The following is a 21,921-nucleotide window of genomic DNA, read 5'->3' as shown; positions in this document are numbered from 1 at the left end:
GGATGCATTTCTACCTCTTTGTAGCCCCCATTAACCCTAGTGGGATGCAGCTCTTAGCAGAGCTTGGGGTAGCAAAATCAGTAAGGTCACACCCATGAGAAGAGTCGCAGTCCAACCCCCAAAAGAGTCGCAATTTAGAAGTCAAATCCATGGCCTAGATCCAATCTTCTCTCTATTTATTACGGATGGATCGATATTCATTTTTTTTGTGAATAGTAACTTTACTAGTCCTTCCATGCAACCCATTTCTGTAACATTGCAATGTTTGCATTTGCTTGATTTTATTTTGCGAATTTTTTCTTGTGAATCTTCTCAGTTGAAACGAGAAGGGTGCCATTGATGTGTTGCATATCTGCTTTCTAATTTGAAAGATAGAATGATGTCCTCTTTAATGAAGCTCTTCTTGCTCCATTACCCTAGAGGCATATTGTTGGAAATAACTTGAACTTGGAATTGTTCATGTAGATTCCTGGAGCAACTTGTCCCCCTAATGCATGAAAGTCAGTTCTACAATAGGCAAGGGTATCTCTCTCTCTCTCTCTCTCTCTCTCTCTCTCTCTCCCCCCCCCCCACCCCCCCAACCACTAGCAAAAGTTGCAAGGCTCTTTGTGTTGTGGCTTGTGGGGGCCCACCAATGGGAATTTTACAAAAAAGAAAATTCCTGCCCCCTTTAAAGTTTTATTCATTCTCTTTTATATCCCATTTAATATTTTGTTTTCGTCCTTCCAGCTCACTGCAGTTCAGACTAGTAGGAGAGGAGGGAGTGTGCCTTGTGATCAGTGATGAAAACCTGCAGAAGGGACAGTGAAAAAAAAAACGTTGGATTGATGTATGTGTGAGAGGGACTGAGTCTCTGATGAGAGATAGGGAGAGGCCCAGGGGCCAAACTCCAAACACACAAAGAGAGAGAGAGAGAGAGAGAGAGAGAGCCGGTCTGAGGTAGGGGGGGGCGCTTCCCAAGGCCATGTTTGCTTCTCAGGGTTTGATATTGGGAGGTGCCGGCTGTTTGCCTTGCAGTGCTCGTTCTTCTAGACGGCCTGTCGCTGAGAGAAACAACCTTTTCACATGCACAGAGGAGGAGGAAGGAGGGAGAAGCCTGGGATGGAGATGGATGCTAGAGAAGAGACTGAGTCCCTGTGAAAAGAGAGAGAGAGAGTTGTGTCTGCAGCACGTTTTCCCCTAGCGTAGCCATCCCTTGTGTTTTTCCCCTCATACTCCACGACAAAATTCCACCTCGTGCCAAAGGATTGGGAAACAGGGCTTAAATACGAGAGAGAGAGAGAGAGAGAGAGAGAGAGAGAGAGAGAGAGAGAGCAGCCTTTCTTCCCCCATATATTGTCCTCCATCCGTCTGTTCTGTGTGTTGCTTTAGGTTTATTACTTGGCACTTGCCCTTATCTCTCCCCATGATCTGTCTTCCCCCTCCCCAACGTTACCCTTTCCTTTCGACGGGATTTTGGCTTTTACAGCACAGAGGGAAACAGAGAGAGAGGAGCACCCTGCCACCCCCCCTTCCTCATCCGGTTAATAAGTCCTCGCCCTTTGTTTTCTAGCCTGTCCTCTCCGTCTCTAGAGCCTAGATGTGGGAGTAGATTACCGCTACCCAGCCAAAAGTATTCCCTCCCCAATCATCATCATTACCATCCTCAGTCACAACATTCCATAGCCAGAGGCCTCCCTCTTCTGCGTGAAATTGAGGGCAATTCTGCAACCCACCAGGTGCAGCCATGAAGCCTGCAGACTCCAGCAGCTTCTCTCCCTTCCTCAGCTCCAGCATCGGCCTGAGCCCCGGCATCGATTCCCCGTTCTCGTCAGTTGCAGCGGTGGACTCGTCCGCCTCCTTCCCTCGCAGCAGCTCCTGCCAGCCTCTGGAGAATATCCAAGAGGATTCCCCCATGTGCCTACCCTTCGCCATGTCGTCGTATGCCCCGCCTGAAACACCTCAAGAGCCCATGGAATTCCTCTCACGCTCGTGGAGCATCTCCGCACTTGAGGTCGCCAAGGCCCTCACCCCGCTAGACCCTCACAGGAGGCTTGAGGGCAGTGATAGGCCCGTAGGCGAGGAGACCGGCCTAGTCTCTGCTCCATTTGCGTTCGCCTCAGCGCTGACTGCACAGATTGTTCTTGAAAGGATAATGGCGCAATCAGTAAGCTTGTGCACCCACACCACGCAAGTCTATTCAGAAGGCATCAGTGGTCTATGTGCAGCATTGCAATGGCTTCATCTTTCTCAATTGAGGTGCTTTCTTTTGCAGGATAGCTCTCCATTTACATCCAGACGGAATTCACATAGCAGTGGTCCTTTGCCCTTTACGGGTGCAGCAGGGGCTACAGGAGGAAGCCCTCCTTTTTCTCCAAGACAAGCCGATGACCTCACGGTACAGTATGCACTTCATGCATGCTCTCATTTTTCTTAGCCAGCAAGGTGGTGCGAATACGGATACTCTTCCCTGGCTCTAACAGAAGTAGTGGTTGTGATGTGTTCAGACATGGCTTCTACTGCAGCAAACTGTGCATCCAGAATTTGGTTCTGTCGATTGCCTTCAAAGCAACAGGGTATGTCTTTTTAATCTATTGGATACGTTTCTCTCCCCTATTATCTCGTCTTTTCCTCACGGATCTTTGAGCTGGGGTGTTACGACTCTATTCTGTATATGGGAGCATCTTCTTCAGATTAGCCTTTCCTGCATCACCGGATGTTGTTGTGTCCTTGTGTGTAGCTAGCTTTCCACTCTACATAAAAAGGTTTTGCATGTTGCTTTACATTCTTGTGCTTTGAAGTCCTCTTGTGGAGCCGATCATCAAAGTTTTGTTGTATCCATCAAGATTAGAAGACTTATTTTGCTGTTTGGAGTGGGACCGAGCATGATGGTGCTAATGCTTCATCCTTCCTTGCTTTAGTTCTGTCGCAGCTTCAGTGGTGTGAGAACCCCATTGCGAGGAATGTCCATGAAGAGATGGTTGAAAGACATGAAGGAAAGGAAGAAGGAGGCAACTCGGACACACAATGCACAGGTACATGCAGCCATGTCTGTTGCAGGTGTTGCTGCGGCTGTTGCTGCAATTGCCGCTGCCACAGCCACGACTTCAGGCGAGGATACCCAAAGCAAGACAAGTATGGCAGTTGCATCTGCTGCAGCATTAGTGGCAGCTCAGTGTGTAGAGGTAGCCGAGAGCATGGGGGCAGACCGGGATCAGATGTCTTCAGTGGTTAGCTCAGCTGTCAGTGTGAAGTCACCTGGAGATGTGATGACCTTGACTGCTGCAGCTGCTACAGGTATGCAAATTTACTGTGCTCAATTACCCCATTCAAGTAAATGGTGTTATGCTTTATACTTATCATCACAATCAAGGGAAAAAGATGCAGTGCATGCCACGAAAGAAGGGATTGCCCTATTGAGCATTGTCTCAGTGCTGGTTGTGTCTCATTGTCACAGCCCTTCGTGGAGCCGCTACTTTGAAGGCCAGGGCACTCAAGAACAGCCGCAGTCATGCCACAGTGATTCCATATGAAAGAGGAGGCAGCAATGTGATGAATTTCAGTGGGGAACTGGCATCAGAAGACAGTGAAGTTGAGCACTGCAATCAGGATTTTTTGAGAAGGGGTTGTGAATTTTTGAAACGAACAAGGAAGGGTGAGCTTCTGAAGAAAATTTGCCATTACAAGTCACGTGTTAGGCTTTCATGTTGTTCCTGTGCTCATATTAATAGCTGGATACTAAAGGAAGGCCTTATTGCAGGGGATCTGCATTGGAGAATCGTTTTTGTTTATCTGAACAAACAATCACAGGTAATGTTCCCCCCTCCCCCACCCACATCCATGTCATATAATTGTGGCCATAACTGTATCATCAACTTTTTCTGCCCTGGTATGCAGGTTGTTGTAAAGTCACAAAGCAAGTATATGGGTGGGACCATCACTAAGAGCAAAAAAAGTGAGTGATTCATCTCTCTTTGTACGCTAATAAGACATGAAGTCTAGCCAATTCTATGGGTTAATTGAAGTAGTTCAGTGTGACAGTTTCCACAATGTTTTTCAGAACTTTCTGGCGGATACTGCCAGAGATGTATTCTTAAGATCTCATTTTGGTTTGGCATTCTCCTTTGACAGTTCTCTTGTGGCATAAAAAGCATTTGTTAATAATCTTAAGAAGTTGGGTCACTGAGGATTTGTCTTTTGCCCTATCATATCTTCTTCTGTGGACTTGTCTATGTGAGAGTGATGTGTTATTCTATATCTTCTTCTGTGCGAGAGATCTGCTCCTCTATATCTTCTTCTTAGTGAACCACAATCATAAGGTGATTGCTGTAATGAACCAGGAAAGAAAGAGAGAGGCTCGAAGGAGGAAGACCTTAACATGGTTGCGTACTATGTGAGAGAGATCTGCTGTTCATTTCTTGTTAAAGAAGCACATGCATGTTGGGATTGTTGTAAGAATGATGAGGGACTGAAAGGAGGAACACCTTGGCATGGTTGTGTGCTGTCCATCCGGTCATGCAAAGAAGAGAGCTCTAAGTGATGAGCTGTGAACCTGTGAAACTGCCAAAAGTATTTACCAAATTTCATGTTGGAAAACTTGTAGGATTGTGTGTGTGTGTGTTTGAGAGAGAGAGAGAGAGAGAGAGAGAGAGAGAGAGAGAGAGAGGATATTATGGCAAGTTAGTTCTATTGTTTTGGCTAGTTTGATCCTCAGAGATGTGGCTGCCTCATGGATGGATATCATCTGCACCACCCCAGTTTTGCCCGCTTCGTGATCCCCTCCTATTCTTTTAGTCCTGTGTTTTTCGTAGCTTTTTGGCTCCATGTGTTTCTATCTGCATTTGAGTCTCTATGGTTGGCCATCATGCCTTTGTAACTATTTCAATTCATTCTTTGTGCGAGAGAGAGAGAGAGAGAGAGAGAGAGAGAGAGGGTTTTGATGTGTTAGTTAAAGCAGGAATCGTGTTGGATGTCTATGGTGACATTCCTGCCTGGCCTGGAAGGGAGCTTCTCGAGGGAGCAGAGGAGAAACGGTACTTTGGTATCAAAACAGATCATGGAGTGATGGAGCTAGAATGTAAGAATGAGACAGACCACCGACTGTGGACTGAGGGTATAACTCGTTTGTTGTCTCTTTCACAGCAAAAAAGGTCCACATGAAAGGTGAAGAGCCCAACATCACCACATATAAGGGCGATTGAGTTGAGGTTCTCTTCATGTACAGTGAATCCTTTTAGAGCATTCAACTTGGTGATTACCTACAAAACAGGGCAGATATTATAATCAAGCAATTCAGCACAGCAGAAGGTTTTTTCTTCCTTGTGATTGTGCTTTATAGTTCATGGGGATGTGATTTTTCCAAATAGTATATGTAGGACAGTTTTGGCGGTATTCCTGAGCCTCAGGACTTTGGAGGTGTGATTTAGGCCTGTTACTTGTACAAAATTGGGTTGTACCATGGCAGCAAACCCTTTGTAACCTTCTGTTCGGAGAATTGTAACATTATTTAACAAGCAAAGGTTTCCATTTCAAGATGTTCCTGTGTCCTATGCTCCTTGGCAAGTCTATAGATGATGCACTAGACACTATTTTGCATTACTGTTACACGAGGCTGCAGTTTTTAACATTTTGGAAGGAATGCCTGTGACTTGTCCCTTAAAATATTTGGAGTACCTTCAGATTTTCCATCCTACCCTGGGTTCCCCTAAACATTCTGACAAACCAGTACTGCGCAAGATTTCAACTTGTGTGCCCCCAGTGAGACATGCCTTGGGAGTAATATGAAGAACAGGCTGTTATGATCAGAGGCACTTGCGAACAGCCCTGTGATCCACACTCATGGATGGTCCTATCACAGGAGATGTTTAGACTGCACCGCAAGGCAATCAGAATCTCTAGTAGGGTGGCTCCTAGTCGGCTAGAGGGGCTAGTTATGTGACACCTTAAATAACTTTGCGACGCTCTTCCTTAATCCATACCAATCTAACCTACCCTTGTGTAGCAACTTTCTTGTGCCACAATAGTTCCTTGTGAGAGTTCAAAAGTAAACTTTTAACTTGCAATAGCCAAAGCAACTCTAAACTGTCAAACTAATGCACCTAAGAAACCTCACAAGTGGCTTGTTTATATGATGAGCTTTGAGCTTGGTTTGAGCTTGGACATCCCTTTGACCTAGTTGCAGAGGGATGGAGAGAGGCCTTTCTTTAAAAGTTTAAAACTAAGAGACGTCGATAAGGTAGCTCATGAGAGATTGAGATGTCTTTGAGGCTCGAATTTAGTTCACCAAGCTACATCTTTTCAAAGATGTGAGTATTTTACATATTCACATTTACTAAGATGTATGGGAAAGCTTTATTTTACTAAAGTAAACCATGAAGCCAAGCATTCATACCATAGTCCTAGTCCTCTTAAAGTGATTTATTTTTAATGCATACCACCCAATTGGCGCGTTTACCCTATGTATGCTAATTTGTGAGGTAAGTGTTTTCAAGAATAATACCATGACAAAACCGAATCTTCAAACATGGAGGAGATGCAAGAAAAGACCATTCATGTTATCTCACTTATTTCATTCTTTTGTAAAGGTCTATAGGCTATCAAGTTTTTGGATGAGATTTTATTCTTCTCTTGAAAAATCCCAATATAGGTACCATCTCTTAGGGTCTATATCCCTTCAATTTATTAGCATTGCTCCTAAGGGCCATGATAGGATGCATGATCAAGCCTATCCTTGAGGGGGAAATTACCCTTTCTTAACAAGGAGTCTGTGAGTTTGGACTATGTTGCTTTTAAAAAGGGTTTGATTCTTTTCCTTATCGATTGCCATTATGTGTGCTCAATTATGTTCTTGTTGAAGGTACATATTTATTCAATAACAATTTCTTAATGATCTTTAATATTTAATTATGAACCATGCTGGTACAATTTGGTAGTTTAGTCATTTTTCATTTAAAAATCTTATTGGAAACAACCTTTTTTTGTTTTACTTTACATGCCAAAACTCAACAATAGCTTGAATGACTTAGATTTTAACTAGGATTGTACATGTGGTTAGGATTACAATTGTTATAAAACAAGCTCTAAAGCTACATAACTTTTTAGGTGGTGCCCCATTATATTTTTGGATGTTTAATATTGTAAGGTGGATCATTTCCCTTTTTTAGTTATCACCCCATTACAATTTTTGATGTTTAATAGTGTAAGGTGGATACTTTTCCTTTTTTAATTATTAAACCTCCACTTGTAGGAGTACCCATTTGTGGGGCTCATCATTTGACTTGGACTTGTTGAAGAAATGGTTATTTTCTAAAAATATACTTGATCTTTTTTAGTTATCACCCCATTACAATTTTTGATGTTTAATAGTGTAAGGTGGATACTTTTCCTTTTTTAATTATTAAACCTCCACTTGTAGGAGTTCCCATTTGTGGGGCTCATCATTTGACTTGGACTTGTTGAAGAAATGGTTATTTTCTAAAAATGTACTTGATCTTTTCACATTTATCACCTCTTTTGGGCTTTCCACATGCTTATCTTTGCTTGTTTGTGCATCAGGGCTTCTTCCAATCATTTCCACATGTGTAGTACTCAATGCATTCCTTCCTCAATGATTTGGCTCCATTTTTTCATAGGCTTCATGACCACCTTTTGTTAAAGCCTAGGAGTCACCGCTTTAGACTTTAGTCCATTCATTTTGTTATGTGTAAGGTGGATATTTAGCAAATATGTAGACAATTTGGCTCTTGAAAGGTTGATATGGATGACATTGATCATGGTCTTTGATTTTGTTGGTTTGCATATTTGATTTTGTGTCCCCAACATTGAAGATTAAGATGGTTAATATATTTTAGTAGGAATGTTCAAGGCTAGTTAGTAGGTAGGGATGCAACCTATAGTTTTGTTAGTCATGTATTTCTTGATTCTTGATCTTATTTATACCATACACATTGGCAATCCTGTGGGCTTCAATGTACTCTCATGACATGATTAAAGTCACATTCCTAGAAACTGTAGGTCCAACACGGTATCCTTCCATATAGTTTCTTATAAGGCATAATGCCATGGATACCAGCTGTAGGAGTCCTATTGAGGACATACACTATAGTCACAATTTCTTTAGTCCAACAAATTATTTTCATTCAGCATAGCTCTTGCAACTTGCATAAGCACTCTATTTTTCCGCTCTGCTACACCATTCTATTGTGGTGAATAATTGCATGTGAGCTGCCTTTTGATTCCATGCTTAGCCAAACACCAGTCAAAGTTATGAGAGACATATCTCCTACATTTGATATCAAGCAAGATATATAAAACCAAAAATATTTTTCAACATGACCTTTGAAATCCTTAGAGACATCTGGTACTTCATCATTGTGCTTCAAAATATACATCCAAGTGTACCTACTGTAATCATTAATGAAAGAGACATAATACCTTGCACCATTGAATGATGCATTATGTGTTGGACCCCAAACATCTAAGTGCACTAAGTACAATGGTCTAGTGTTGTTCTTGAAATGTTTAACAAATGCCAGCCTAGCCACTTTCCAAATTGGCAAGCTGAACGTAGGTGTCCTAAATCCATATATTTGAATCTCGGAAGACCAAACACAATCTCTTTTTGTTGCATATTTTTCAGCCATTGTATATTAACATGCCCAATGAACTTCTGCCATATTTCAACTCTCGTGATTGCTCCACTATCACGAGAAAACATAATTGCCTTTAGTTAAAAAATAGTGGCATCCAGAGTAAACATTCTGCCATTCCATTTACCCTTTGCAATCAACTTACAACCATTCTCATATTCTTCTACGAAACATCCATCTTTGTTGAATCTAACTTGCAGATTTTGCATAGCCAATAGACAATAAATTTTTGGTAATACATGGTACACACAAAACATCATAGAGGCTCTTTTTCTTCCCATCATGCATGAACAAATGTACAACATCTATATGCTTAATGTCATGCTATATATCATCACCTGTACATACATAAGCATGAGATTTTATAGTCATCTCATCAAATCATTCTCCATGTGGGGTCATATGATTTGAAGCACTTGAGTCAATGTACAAACTCTCATCAACTTTCCCTTACTTAGGCATGTCTTCCAATATATGTGTCATTGCAAACAATCTATTTGATCGATCATCATTAACATTACTAGATGATGCATAATGGTCATGTTGTCTACCCTAGCTTTCATATTAGCCTACTTCTTGTGATAGCCTTTTGCAATATGAACATACCTGCCACAATAATGACAATCTTTGTCTCTATTTTATTGATTCGTAGATTGCCAAGTACCTATACCTTTAGTTGATCTCCCCTTGCCTTTGAAAAATCATGAGCCTCTTTGGCACTGTGCATTTGAAACATTCCAAGAATTTGGTTGTTGATGTCCATAGCTATTTTGAGTGTCACCATGACCTTGAGAGGCTCATCGAGCTGCGCTGCCAGCTCTAGTATTGTGACTAGAGTAAAAAATTGTATCTCTAGTTTGAGAGGTACTAGACGTGTTTAAGCCCATATTGACTTCTTCATCTAGCAACTATGCAAGTAGCTCATCCCAATTAGGGGGTTTTAGTCTTATAGAAATAGATGTATCGACAAAGGCCTTGTATTCTTTACCCAAACCATTCAAGGTAATTGCAAGCATATCATCATCCTCAACCTTTGATCCAATGAAAGCAAGCTGATCAACAATGGTTTTAATCACAATGGTATAAGCTTGCATGTTTTTGCTATTTCTAACCATGCTATTAAATTACTGCTTAAGCTAAATTTTTGTTGCATACGTTACATTCCCATAAAATTTCATAATAATTTCCCATGCATTCTTGGAAGACCAATATTTGATGATCTACATGGCCATAGCATCTAATATGCATATGTAGGACTTGCTCTTTCCATCCACTATTGTTTGCTACTCAGCAGTAGGATTTCTATCTGACAATCTTTGTTCAACTTCATCACCAATATATAAGTCACAATAAACTCTTCCAATTAGGAAGTTTTGCATTCTAAACTTCCATAAGGCAAAATTCTTATTGTCCAATATCTTGCCCACAATTTGAGTAATATAGTTAATATGCTACATTTGCCATGATAGTGTACTCAACTTTTCAGAATAGTAAAGGGGATGTCCACTTAGGCAATAGCAATGCCTTCAAGAGTCTACAAGGACCTACCATAGTGTGCTAACTGTGATTGCAAATATTTCACAAGCAAGATTTCAACAAGCATAAATTGCTCAAGATATGTAGAAGCAAGTAAGTTGGATATACTTCAATTTCAGCTCATTGTAAACATGCATTCACTTTTTTAGAAGGACATAAAAAGGTATTTCAAATCTTTTTCAATGGATTCTGCTCACCATACAAGCTCTTCAATGATTCAGGTACATTTGTAGCTCATAAGAGCCTTGATATACATCAATACATCACTCAAAGTGTCTAAAATGCAATCAAGTATTGTAGGCATAAATCTTTCCAACCAAAATAGGTTCAATCTTGGAGTAATCAACAGTAAAAAGTCTACATTAATTGAATGTATTTTAGCCACATAACCTCACGACATCTCAAGGTCCAAGGTTCAACATAGAATAGAGCTTGAAGTCAATTAACAACACCACACTTTCCATAAATTTATCCAAGGTTCAACATAGAATAGTGCTTGAAGACAATTAACAACACCACGCTTTCCATAATTTTATCCGTTTGTAAGACTTTTTGAAGACGGAAAATTTGATTGGCATCCACTATGACATGTTCCCTATAGCTAAATGTATCTTATATGGAACAAAAAAATTATATATGCCACTACATTGCCAAGAGGTAGATGACATCAAATACCCCATTAATTTTGTCTTCCATGTTTGCTTATTAACCTCATTTGCATTTGAAGCCTTGTCTTTCATTTCAATCAATATTCTTGCTAATATATTGCATAGGAGAACATAGTGAGACACTCCTTTTCATAGTGGAATAATTAGTTTATAATATTTTCCAAAGTGAATAAGAAATTGGAAGCCCTACAAGTCATAAGCAAGAGAGTATGTTGGAAGATGGATGTTTGAAGTGCATATAGTAAATAAGGGCAAGTTTATATGAACTTTTACATTAAACAAATTACCACCAAACTATGACTTTCTAGGATATATAATATATTTAGTACAACAATTGAGTGTACTCTTGGTAAACCAATATATTGTATTTAACTATACATGTCATTTTGTTAAGTATACTTGTGAACACTATGTCTTGTATCAAGTTGACCCTCCATATTGGAAAGTATCCATACCAAGTAAATGCTTTTTATGAAGATGCCTTTAAAAAATGTTCAATTTTCATATCAAGTTGATGCATTGCATCAACTTGCCTCCAAAAAGTGTCATACATGCACACCAACTTGATGCACTACATGAAGTTTCCCCCACAAAGTATCATATTTGCATACCAACTTCATGCATTGCTCCAAAAAATGTCATATTTGCATACCAACTTGATGCACTCATCATGTTGCTCCCACAAAATGTCATATTTGCAAACTAACCTGATATAATGCATCAAGTTTTCCTACAAAGTGCTTTATTTGCATACTAACATGATGCATTACATTAAGTTCCCTATGGAGCACACCGATTTCATATCATAACTTGATGACACAATGTATACATTATCCACAAAATTGGTAAATTTTCACACGTGTGATGTAGTATCTCTATATTATTATGCAATTTGTATAATTTGAGTTGATGCATTGCACCAAAATGGATCCTTTGTGCATTGTTTTATTGCAAGATTTTTTGACCAACTTAATGCAAATTGTTGGATTTACATTATTGATGCACCATCTTTTCCTTAAGACTCAAAAGGTCGAGGAAGTTCCATCTTTGTGTATATGACCTAATGCACTAGATCAAGGTTGTATTTTGTGCTCATAAGATTTGCAAATCACGTGGACAATTATTCCATACAAGCTTCATTTAGAGGATCTTTCACTATAGCACATTTCACATTATGATATAAAAAGTAAATTAGTTAATACTCTTGCATCAATTTCTCATACAAAAAGGGTATGCCATAAACATTGATGTAGTACTTACTTCATAATATAAGTCAATATATCTTTGGAAAATACCATCTTGGAATCACACATGATATTTTAAAGTTAATATTTCATTAATATGTTGAAAACTTAGTCATTGTTTATCTTGTGGTATGGAGTATTTTCATTCAATGCTACTTATTATGAATTTACTAATATGTACCTCCTAGGACACATATAAATACCTATTCACATATCAAATATATAAATTCTATTGTATATTTATACACTTCTTAAATGCATAAAGATAGTTGATAACTTTAAGATCAAAATATGTTTAAAAATTAAGGTGATAAGAGACTTCCTGATGTATTGCTAATCCCATTGTGACTTAACTAGAGAGTTTTATGCTACATAAAACTCTTGGCACTTAGCCATCTCCTAGAGTTAACGTAAATTGCATAAAACTATCGAGTTTACTAATTATTTTTATTACTTAAGTAGTATAACTATTAAAAAATACTATTTTTGAAATTTTTCAAAAATTGACATATTCATTTTTAACCAAGTTTTTAAAGTGAGTAGTTTTCTCATGATTTTAAGGGAATCTCATGCAACTTACCCAAAAGGTTTGCAACTAGGTTTCAAGCGCATTACCTTACTTGCCTAGGGATATTACACCATCCCTGTAGCTTGTGGAGAGAGACCATGCATTCCATTGATAAGCACACTCAAAGTATTATTATGAATAATATTTTGAGGGGTTGTATCTCTTGCCAATGCACTCTTTAAAAGTCAAGCTACTATGCCATTGCTTTGTGTGAACACCCTAGAGTGGCTCTATTGTAGCATTGAGGAGATTCTAAACTATCTCATAGACACACTTAATAGCTCAGGTTATTTAATCCTAGGCCACTTAGGAAGGAACTTGAGACGCCTAACACATCACTTAGGGACACATCCTAACCTTCGCATCATGACACCCTATGAGTCTTCTATATCCTCACATCACTTAGGGACACATCCTAACCTTCGCATCATGACACCCTATGAGTCTTCTATGTCCTCATATATATCATTATGTTAGAGTTTACTTGAGGACTATCTAGAATTTTGAGTTCCAATGTGGAATGCCCAATAATTGACCTTAAACAATAAAATACTTACACACATAAGGATCCTTAGAAGCACTACCATGCCAAACACTTAAGTATGTTATTACTGCATTAAGAGTGGACTCACCAAAGGACACACATCTTAGCAGCTACCTACAACTTTGTCAATCAAGTCAACCTGAGGTTCCCTTGACATAATCTAAACATATTTTAGAGCTAATGGTCATCTGGAGTGAGGTGCATGGACTTACAACACTTATGTTAGGATTGGGGTAACTACGTTGCATGTAGGTGTTGCATTATTAATGAGAGTTCAAGAATAACCAAGACCAAAAAGAGCACAATGTTAAAGCAATATTGCATTCTTTGTGCATCACACTTTTTGATGGAAAAGTAAAGCTTGGTTGCACACAATGATCACCTTGAGCACGTGTACTCACAAATTTTTTGCAATTAAAACCAAACCTTGATTGTACATCACAATTCCACTAAACTATGCTGCTAAGGAAATAAATTGTTTGATATTTAAACTATTAATTGAGAATCCACCTCATATTAAATGTAGAAAAAAGCAAAGAATGAAAAAATCAAACTATTATGAATAGGAGACAAGAACCAAACAAGAAATTAGAAATACTTGTCCAGAATTAACCAACATGTTAATTGTGTCATTAATTAGCTTTGTAGCATGTTTATTACATGGAAAAAATCACATTTCTACTGTAGGGGCATAACCCCAGCACATCAATAAACCTAGTAGCTTACTTGTTAAACCACACGTTTAATAAAATGAGAATACATGTAGCAACATGTGTGTTCGCAAGCTTGCATACACCTACGTTTGACCAAACCTTGTCATGTTGTTTAAATACATGATAACAATCCTGTTGTAGTACATAAAAGAACTTGCTAAATCTTATAGAGATATTGCTATTTTATACAAGTCTACACAATAAGGACTCATAGCACAAGACCAAAGTTTACCTTACGCGTAGGCTTTAGTGCAACTCCTCCTTTAGGAAGCTCAAGCTATTGCTCTCTATTCTTCTCCTTTGTGTGTGTGTGTGTGTGTGTGTGTGTGTGTGTGTGTGTGTGTGTGTGTGTGTGTGTGTGTGTGTGTGTGTGTCTCCCTATGTGTTTATGTGATGGGCTTGTTTATGTTATACTTTTCATTCAACCAAAGCAAGTTGAAAAATAACACAAGTGATTTTTTGAAAATATAAGCATGTTTACATAAGCATTTATTCTCATAGTAAATTTATCACTTGCATTTAAAGTGGCTTTATGTTGAAATTTGTCTAAACACAAGTCCCACGTATATACACGAGCATTTTTATAGAAAAGTAAATCCATCTAGGCAATGCATGCATCCACATCTCTACTTTGATTTTGTTGTAGTGGGAGGTGTCTTTGTAGGGCCACCCTATGAATTTAGATAGATCATAGTTTAGATAGGTCACATAGAATAACCCATGTGGCATCATCTTTGCGAATTACAATCTTTAATCTAATTTATTCAGTTTTTATAAATGGATCTTTGGGTATCATTACATCTTGGTAAATGATACAATCTAGTTAATCCTATATATATATATATATATATATATATATATATATATACATATATATATATATTTATATACATGGTTTTTCTTTGTTGTTATCTTCAATACATCATAATGTTGATTCTAATCCTTTTTGTTGTTTTATTGCAAATATCATTTGGGGTGACTTTGCATTAGTGCTCATCTGTGTGTGTATGTGTGTGAGTGTGTGTTTCTCTTTTCTAGTATTTTTCAGTATACCTTCACATAAATATTAACTCTTGTTTTTTTTTTACAAAGATCAATTTGGGCAAGATTAGATAGGTGGTCATTGCTTTCTCTCTCCCACTTACTCACACACACTCTCTTTCTTCCTCTCTATGTTTTCCCTTTTCTACTATCTTTATAGTAGGGTTTAATACTAGTTCTAACTTGGGATCGATTGTTGTTGTTGTAGAACACAAGGTAGAGCTAAGATTCTAGCTCTAGGTTTTAATTAGCAATGATTCAATCTTATCTTCAACAAATTATCTTATAGGTAAATTTGCCCAATTTTGTGTTACTTTAATTCATGCAATTATCTAGATTTTTTTGAACAATTTATTCATAGTTTTCTCATGTCTTTGATTTCAATAGGTTTTGAGGATCATAAGTTTCAAATTTATTGTTGTTACCACAATCAATAAAGTAGTACATATATTCAACCTTATAAGGCATCCTTAGTGTTGAGCAAAGCATAGAAAATTATCGGCATGCTCTCAGACTCGATAGAAACCGCAACCTTGCACTTTCCCAGAAGTGTGTAGGGTTGGCCTCCATAAGGGGTGAGATTAGCATTAGTGGGCTGCAACTGCGGTTTGCCAATTTGGGTCCAAAGGTCATGGGTTAAGATAGTTATAATGAAAACTTTGTGAGATTGAACTCTACATATTATATTTTCAGCATTTGAGCCTAACCTTTGCTCTTAACTTGATATGGAACCTTATTGAATTTGTCAGAGAGGTGCCTTTTTGGGGCAGCCCTTTGAGTTTAGATAGAATCACATATGCCACCTCTGATCCTTTTATATAGAGGCCAAGCCATAAAAATCCATGTGGTATCATGTTTGCTAATCACAAGCTTTAGTATAATTTCTCTAGATTTCCATTTTCCATGCACAAGGGAACTTGGGGTTTCTTTTACATCTTGACAAGTCAACATTATTCTTAGCTTTAATAATGAGAATATTTAGATCCACAATAGGATGCCCTTAAGTTATTTCCCTTGTGATAACAAGTAAAGGTTAGTGTTCATGAAAAATAGACGTTTAGTCTTATAAAAATTGTAAAATTTGAAAATGAGGCCTCTAGATTTGTGAAGAGGAGGTTGTGCAATTAATAAAAGGAGTCCTTTTAAGTTATAGTTTTGGTCATGCTAAAAAGGCAATGCATAAGCGTAGTGTGTCTCTTAATGAGCCAAATTTGTTAAGGCTAATGGAGCATAGTCTTTAAATGCTTAAATGTTAGTATTTGGTTAGCTTGGAGGAAATATTTACATATTCTATTAGGATTTTTGGGTCATCTTTTGTGGCTTTTGCTTGATTTTTTTGATTATATGCCTAAAGTTGTGAGTTAAAAAACTAGATATTACCATTAGTGCTCTTATAAGGTAAGGTCTACCATTTGCCTAAAATCCATATTACACTAGGATCAAGGGCTGGAGGGGGGGATGGGATGAGATAGACTTGTTGAATTCTTCTCTGATCACACCATGAGATCATTACACTATAGCTGCACATGAGACTTTCTTATGTGGCATGGTTTTTATAAAAGTATGAATAGGTGAGACCCCTCGCAATTTGTTATTATTGCTAAACTTGCACCACACATTCATTTTTATTTGACATTGGGAGGGTTTTCTAATATACAGAGTTCAGGATATAATGTGAACATGCACTATATTCCTTTTACAAGAAAGTAGGGAAGAGGCATGTCACATCCAAGTCTTTGGTAACTTGGTCCAAGAAACCTCCAAAAGCCATTATTCATATTTGATTGACCACACATGTATTGCATGCCATAATCTGCCTAACTCACCTCTTTGTCAATTGTATTAGTGGACCCAATTGGATTTTATTTCTTCCCTCAACTTAACAGTTGCTCATCCCACTATTAGTGCGACCTCAATGTAAGAGTATCTTGGTGGGCCATTTGCCCTTGCTCACCCTAGGGTGACTTGGCTTTAAAGTACAAAGAAGGGAGGAGAACTAGTAAAAGGCATTGAATGGAAAATTAGGTGTGTAAGAAGACAAAGTAGATCTCTATATGTAAAGAGCATTCGATGGAGTGTCATTTGTGCCTAGGGCATATGGGGATAGTATTAGTGAATTAACCCCACTAATATTTGATCACACATGGGGACAATGGAGCGAATGGGATTCGCCCAAGCGTGTACCCATTCTTTGGCTCTTGCTATGGAATGCTATTTGCACAAAGAAGGCTACAAAACTTTAAGTTGAAGTTTTCGTAAGTGACGCAAAAAATGTTTTTCTCAAGCATTTGACATGAAATTTTCCAATTTATAATGATGTAATGTTTATGTTTGTTGACAAATTATTCAAAGTTCAAAGGCCTAGAGCCTCGCCATGCCTAAGTTTATCTACTTGGCATGGAGGGGCTCTGCCAAGAAAAGCATGTGCTACACACAAGTCTATACATGTATGGATCCCATGGTACAACACACACATTTGCCTTTGAATATAAATTTAAAAGGTGAGTACCAGATATGAAATCTTCCAATTTATAATGATGTAATGTTTATGTTTGTTGATAAAGTCTTCAAAGTTCAAAGGCTTAGAGCCTTGCCATGCCTAAGTTCATCTACTTGGCATGGAGGGGCATTGCCAAGAAAAGCCTATGCTACACACAAGTCTATACTTATGTAGATCCCATGGTACAACACACACATTTGCATTTGAATATATATTTAAAAGGTGAGTAGACATTTAAAAAAGCATTTTGAATGTCACACACACACACACACACACACACACACACACACACACACACACACACACACACACACACACACACACACACACACACACACACACACACACACACACACACACACACACACACACACACACACACACACACACACACACACACACACACACACACACACACACACACACACACACACACACACACACGCGCGCGCGCGCGCGCGCGCGCATTGCCACATAGTCAAACTTGTGGCAATCCTCTTAGTATTGCTATTTTTTGTGATACTTCTTGCACTTGCTAAAGTCCCGCAAATTCAAAAGTACCAGTCAAGCAGCTAAGGCTTGAGCCACACTTGCATTAACTTGACTAGATTGACCAAGTGTAAGTTAATTGAACTAGGCATGTCCTAGCTCTAAGGTTAGTGCAAACTTTAAGGTGGTATATTAATATTGTAATATTATTTTTTTTAAAAAATGTGATATTTGTATTCAAAATGAAAATAATAGATAGGGTGGTTATTTACATCCACAAGCCTTTGTGAAAAGAACTATAAGGATATGATAAAGACTCGAATAGGACTTTATTCTTCAATCCATGATGGACATGTGGCTTGGGAGGAAATTCATCAAATTTATGTTTGTGCTATTAGGAAATTCCATGTCATCAATTTCAATAAACGGTGAGCTACTAAGTCCTTTAGCATAAGGCAATCAATTAGACAAGGTTGTCCCCTTGCCCCTATTCTCTTCGCAATTGCAACATATGGATTAGGTTGGCTAATAGAAGATATAGTACAACATGGTAAAATTAGAGGGATAAAGCTACCAAGAAATAGGGACATGATATTAAATCTCTTCACAGATGACACAAACACCACATTCAACAATGACTATGAATCCATATCAATGTTCTAGGAGTGCTTGGAAATTTTTCGCTTGGAATATGGGTCCAAGATCAACCACTCTAAAACATGCATAAATAGTCTAATAAAAAACCCACCACATAGATATCAATGGCTTTCAGCCAAGGACAATTTGATGTGCAATGATTGAGGAGGCTAGTTCTAGAGCTCCATGTGTTGTAGTACTCCTCAAGTCATGCTTGTTATCATTGGAGCCTATGGTGGATGCACAACCAATTGCACAAGAGCCACTAGGGCCTCCTCTAGTGAGCACTTCTAGCACTACTATTTGCCAAGAGTATGTGGGTACCTCTCATGCCACAAAAATAGAGGGTGTTATCCCAATTCAAGCATCCAAGGCGAGCATGACTAGCACCCCTATGGGCACACCAAATCAAGATAGGTTGATTGGAAAAGAATTGGAGCTAGACATATTACAAGATGTGGTGGATACATCTACCATCAAGTTGGGATCAAATCCCTCATAATTGGCGTCATTGTGTAGATTCATACTAAATGAGGCTACTAAGTTGGTGGTTTCACAAGTGAAGAAGTTTAAATATGTGCTTAATAAACATGCCTACAAGACTACCAACATCGAGTTCCTCGTATATGTCATGTAGCCTAGTTTCCACATGGTGATGGAGGTAACATATATGGACATGCAAGAGTGGGGGCTGGTATGGGCAACAAAAAATGAGGCATTTGAGAATGCTCTTGGAGGCACTGGCTAGAAGGATATGAAGGGTAAGAAATTCATTATCTAGGATGGAAACCACCAATTCAAGGCATGGTATAGTGGCATCCATAAAGGTATGTTGTTTGCACCTAATTCAAGGCGTGGTATAGTCACATCTAGGAAGGCATATTGTAGACACATATACTAGGCCATGACAACAATGTTTCTTTTCACATAGCATGGTCCCACATGGAATCTCACCATGTCAATGTGAGATACAAATTTCTAGAGGTCAAGAAAGAGAGAGAGAGTATGAGCTCTTGATGGAACTACAGGCTTGGAACGAGTAAAGTTTCTTTGTCATGTACTCCTATATCTTTGGTTTGGTATCTTGTGTGGATGCTAGGCTTAAGATTTGGTCTACCATAAGATTTCATGTACAAATGTTACCCCAACTCTCTCCCCAAGAGATATTTTATTTTTAGAAGTTTTATTTTATTTTTAGAAGTTTGGGATGGTGATAAGACACCCATCATGGCAAACTTGGGAGAAAATATTTACAAGCGGGCAAAGTATGAGATGACATTGGAAAAATGTACCGTGACTTTATGGTACAATGCCTCGGCCATTATTTTGGGGCAACTTGTGTGGAAGATCAGTCGATCTTTTTTTCGTAACTTTATGATATTATTTGGGATGTGGCAACTGACCCTTGATTGGTGGACTTTGTCGACTCAATTCATAGAGTTTGTGTAACCCTAATGAAGTTGAGTATTATGGAAAACATGACAAGGCCATGCATCAAGTTGAGACCTAGTACCGAGACAAAGCATGCAAGATTCTCATTATCCCAAACCCAGAAAATGGGGATAGTTTCTTCCAATTGCCATTTTCATATGATTGGATGAGAAACAATGAAACAATGCAATGCAAATAACAAAGGTGAAGCTCTACACCCTCTCAATGTCAAGACTTGGCCCTATAAGGTATACTATATGGTGGCTTACACTCTTTTTATAGAGGAACTACAAGTAGCTACCACCAAGATGCCTATAGACTTTAGAAGGACATGGATATAATAAGAGATGTAGAAAAACAACCTGAGATAAAGCAATCATTAATGAGGGTGGTATACAGGTTAGATGTGTGTTTTTATTATGGTTTGCCATGTGCAAGGAAAATGAACTAATTTTTTGTATGATGCAAGTGGGTGAGAGGCTTGGATAGGTATGCATTTCTTGAGATGCCAAAGGTCATTCTAGTTTAGGCAAATATTAATGTTCTAGGGGGTATGTATCCAAAATTGTGGAAGGACGTGCAAGGAAAATGAACTAATTTTTTGTATGATGCAGGTGGGTGAGAGGCTTGGATAGGTATGCATTTCTTGAGATGCCAAAGGTCATTCTAGTTTAGGCAAATATTAATTTTCTAGGGGGTATGTATCCAAAATTGTGGAAGAAGCAAGGGATGAGTGCATGTGAGAGTACATGGAGTACTATTGGTGGCTAGACTATATGCTTGGTTGTGCACACCCACTGGAGCAAACTCTATGTGATGATGAGAAACCACATCTCCTGTTCTAATATGATGCTGCTTTTCTATTTTTTGGTTGACAATACTTGCAATATTTTTACATAGATTTTAATATAGCCTAACACAGGGATAAGGGGGAAACTGAGAAAGAGGAAGAGGAAGAGGGATAGGGAGAGTGTTCAGAACACGGATCCTTGAGCAAGGTTTAGCTACGACGACAGTAGTCAATGACAATATGCATGATGACTGAGACTAGACACACTGATTGTTACTCAAGTGAATTAGGTTCCAAGATAGATTAAGTTGGACTCATAAAGTCAATCTTGAGTAGAGAGAGACAAGACTGATATTACAAAGTACAATATCATTCTCTTCAAATGGTTGTCAAGTACATTGCATTATAGTTGTGGGATGGTACCACTTTTCTCATTGTGACTATGGAATAATGGCAACTTCTCCTAAGCTATTGTATGTCCCTTGCCCTACTCATCCATAACAAAGAGGCTATCTTAGGAGTGTGATTGCATAAATATCAACACCTCTCTTCCATACAAAGAGGCTATCTTAGGAGTGTCATTGCATAAATCTCAACACCCCTCCTCAATCACAACCATAAAAAGCAACGAGTATACATAGGTTATCATGAGTAGAACCTTGCTACATGTAGACATGGAAAAACCAACCATATAAAGCTAGAGGCTCTCACAAGGATTTACTAAGTGTGCAAAGGCTATAGTGCATAGGTTACATGAGGGTCAAAAATCTTACGATTGAAGCATGAATGCAAGTACATACAAGGCTTAAAAAACTCGATCTAAATAGTGGGAATAGAAGGAATGACGAGGCTTGTCCTTCTGCTCTTGAGTGCCTTCATCATCTTCTTCTTCATGGTCTTCTTCTTATTTGCAAATTTCTAGGTATGCCTTTTGTGAAATTTTCTTTACCTAACAAATTTTTTCAATGCGTCTTGTTCTTTTGCAAAATTCATAGACAATGTCTTTCTTCCGTTTGTACTTGTTATTGACATAGAGAACATGTTCTTCCTTTGAAGTGCATAATTCTTCTTTTCCTTTGTGCTTTTTCTCTTCAAGGAGTGATGCTTTGATGTCTACCAACTTTGGATTTGGCA

At 38.4% G+C, this 21,921-nt stretch overlaps 1 protein-coding gene across 1 annotated transcript; it reads left to right on the top strand.

The window, feature by feature from the left end:
* The first annotated feature begins 750 nt into the window (after window positions 1-750).
* On the top strand, window positions 751-5,517 carry LOC148026886 (VAN3-binding protein-like). Its single transcript, XM_087691415.1, has 8 exons — window positions 751-2,146; window positions 2,255-2,377; window positions 2,487-2,555; window positions 2,901-3,276; window positions 3,437-3,634; window positions 3,740-3,789; window positions 3,877-3,934; window positions 4,937-5,517. The coding sequence occupies exons 1-8, from the start codon at window positions 1,727-1,729 to the stop codon at window positions 5,137-5,139; spliced, it is 1,497 nt and encodes a 498-aa protein (XP_087547541.1). The 5' UTR covers window positions 751-1,726; the 3' UTR covers window positions 5,140-5,517.
* Window positions 5,518-21,921: the final 16,404 nt, after the last annotated feature.

The sequence above is a fragment of the Lygodium microphyllum genome, chromosome 13, assembly GCF_053477565.2.
Source record: "Lygodium microphyllum isolate KBCC chromosome 13, Lygodium_microphyllum_v1.1.10, whole genome shotgun sequence".
Lineage (NCBI taxonomy): Eukaryota > Viridiplantae > Streptophyta > Polypodiopsida > Schizaeales > Lygodiaceae > Lygodium > Lygodium microphyllum.
The sequence above is the reverse complement of the archived record's forward strand: the minus strand, read 5'-3'. Positions and strand labels throughout refer to the sequence as shown.

Excerpts from the sequence above, each read along its gene's own strand:
- LOC148026886 (XM_087691415.1), top strand. The coding sequence starts at position 1,727 with ATGAAGCCTGCAGACTCCAGCAGCTTCTCTCCCTTCCTCAGCTCCAGC. Across the intron at positions 2,147-2,254 it reads AAAGGATAATGGCGCAATCA|GATAGCTCTCCATTTACATC; the intron begins GTAAGCTTGTGC and ends TTTCTTTTGCAG. Across the intron at positions 3,935-4,936 it reads CATCACTAAGAGCAAAAAAA|GAATCGTGTTGGATGTCTAT; the intron begins GTGAGTGATTCA and ends TAGTTAAAGCAG.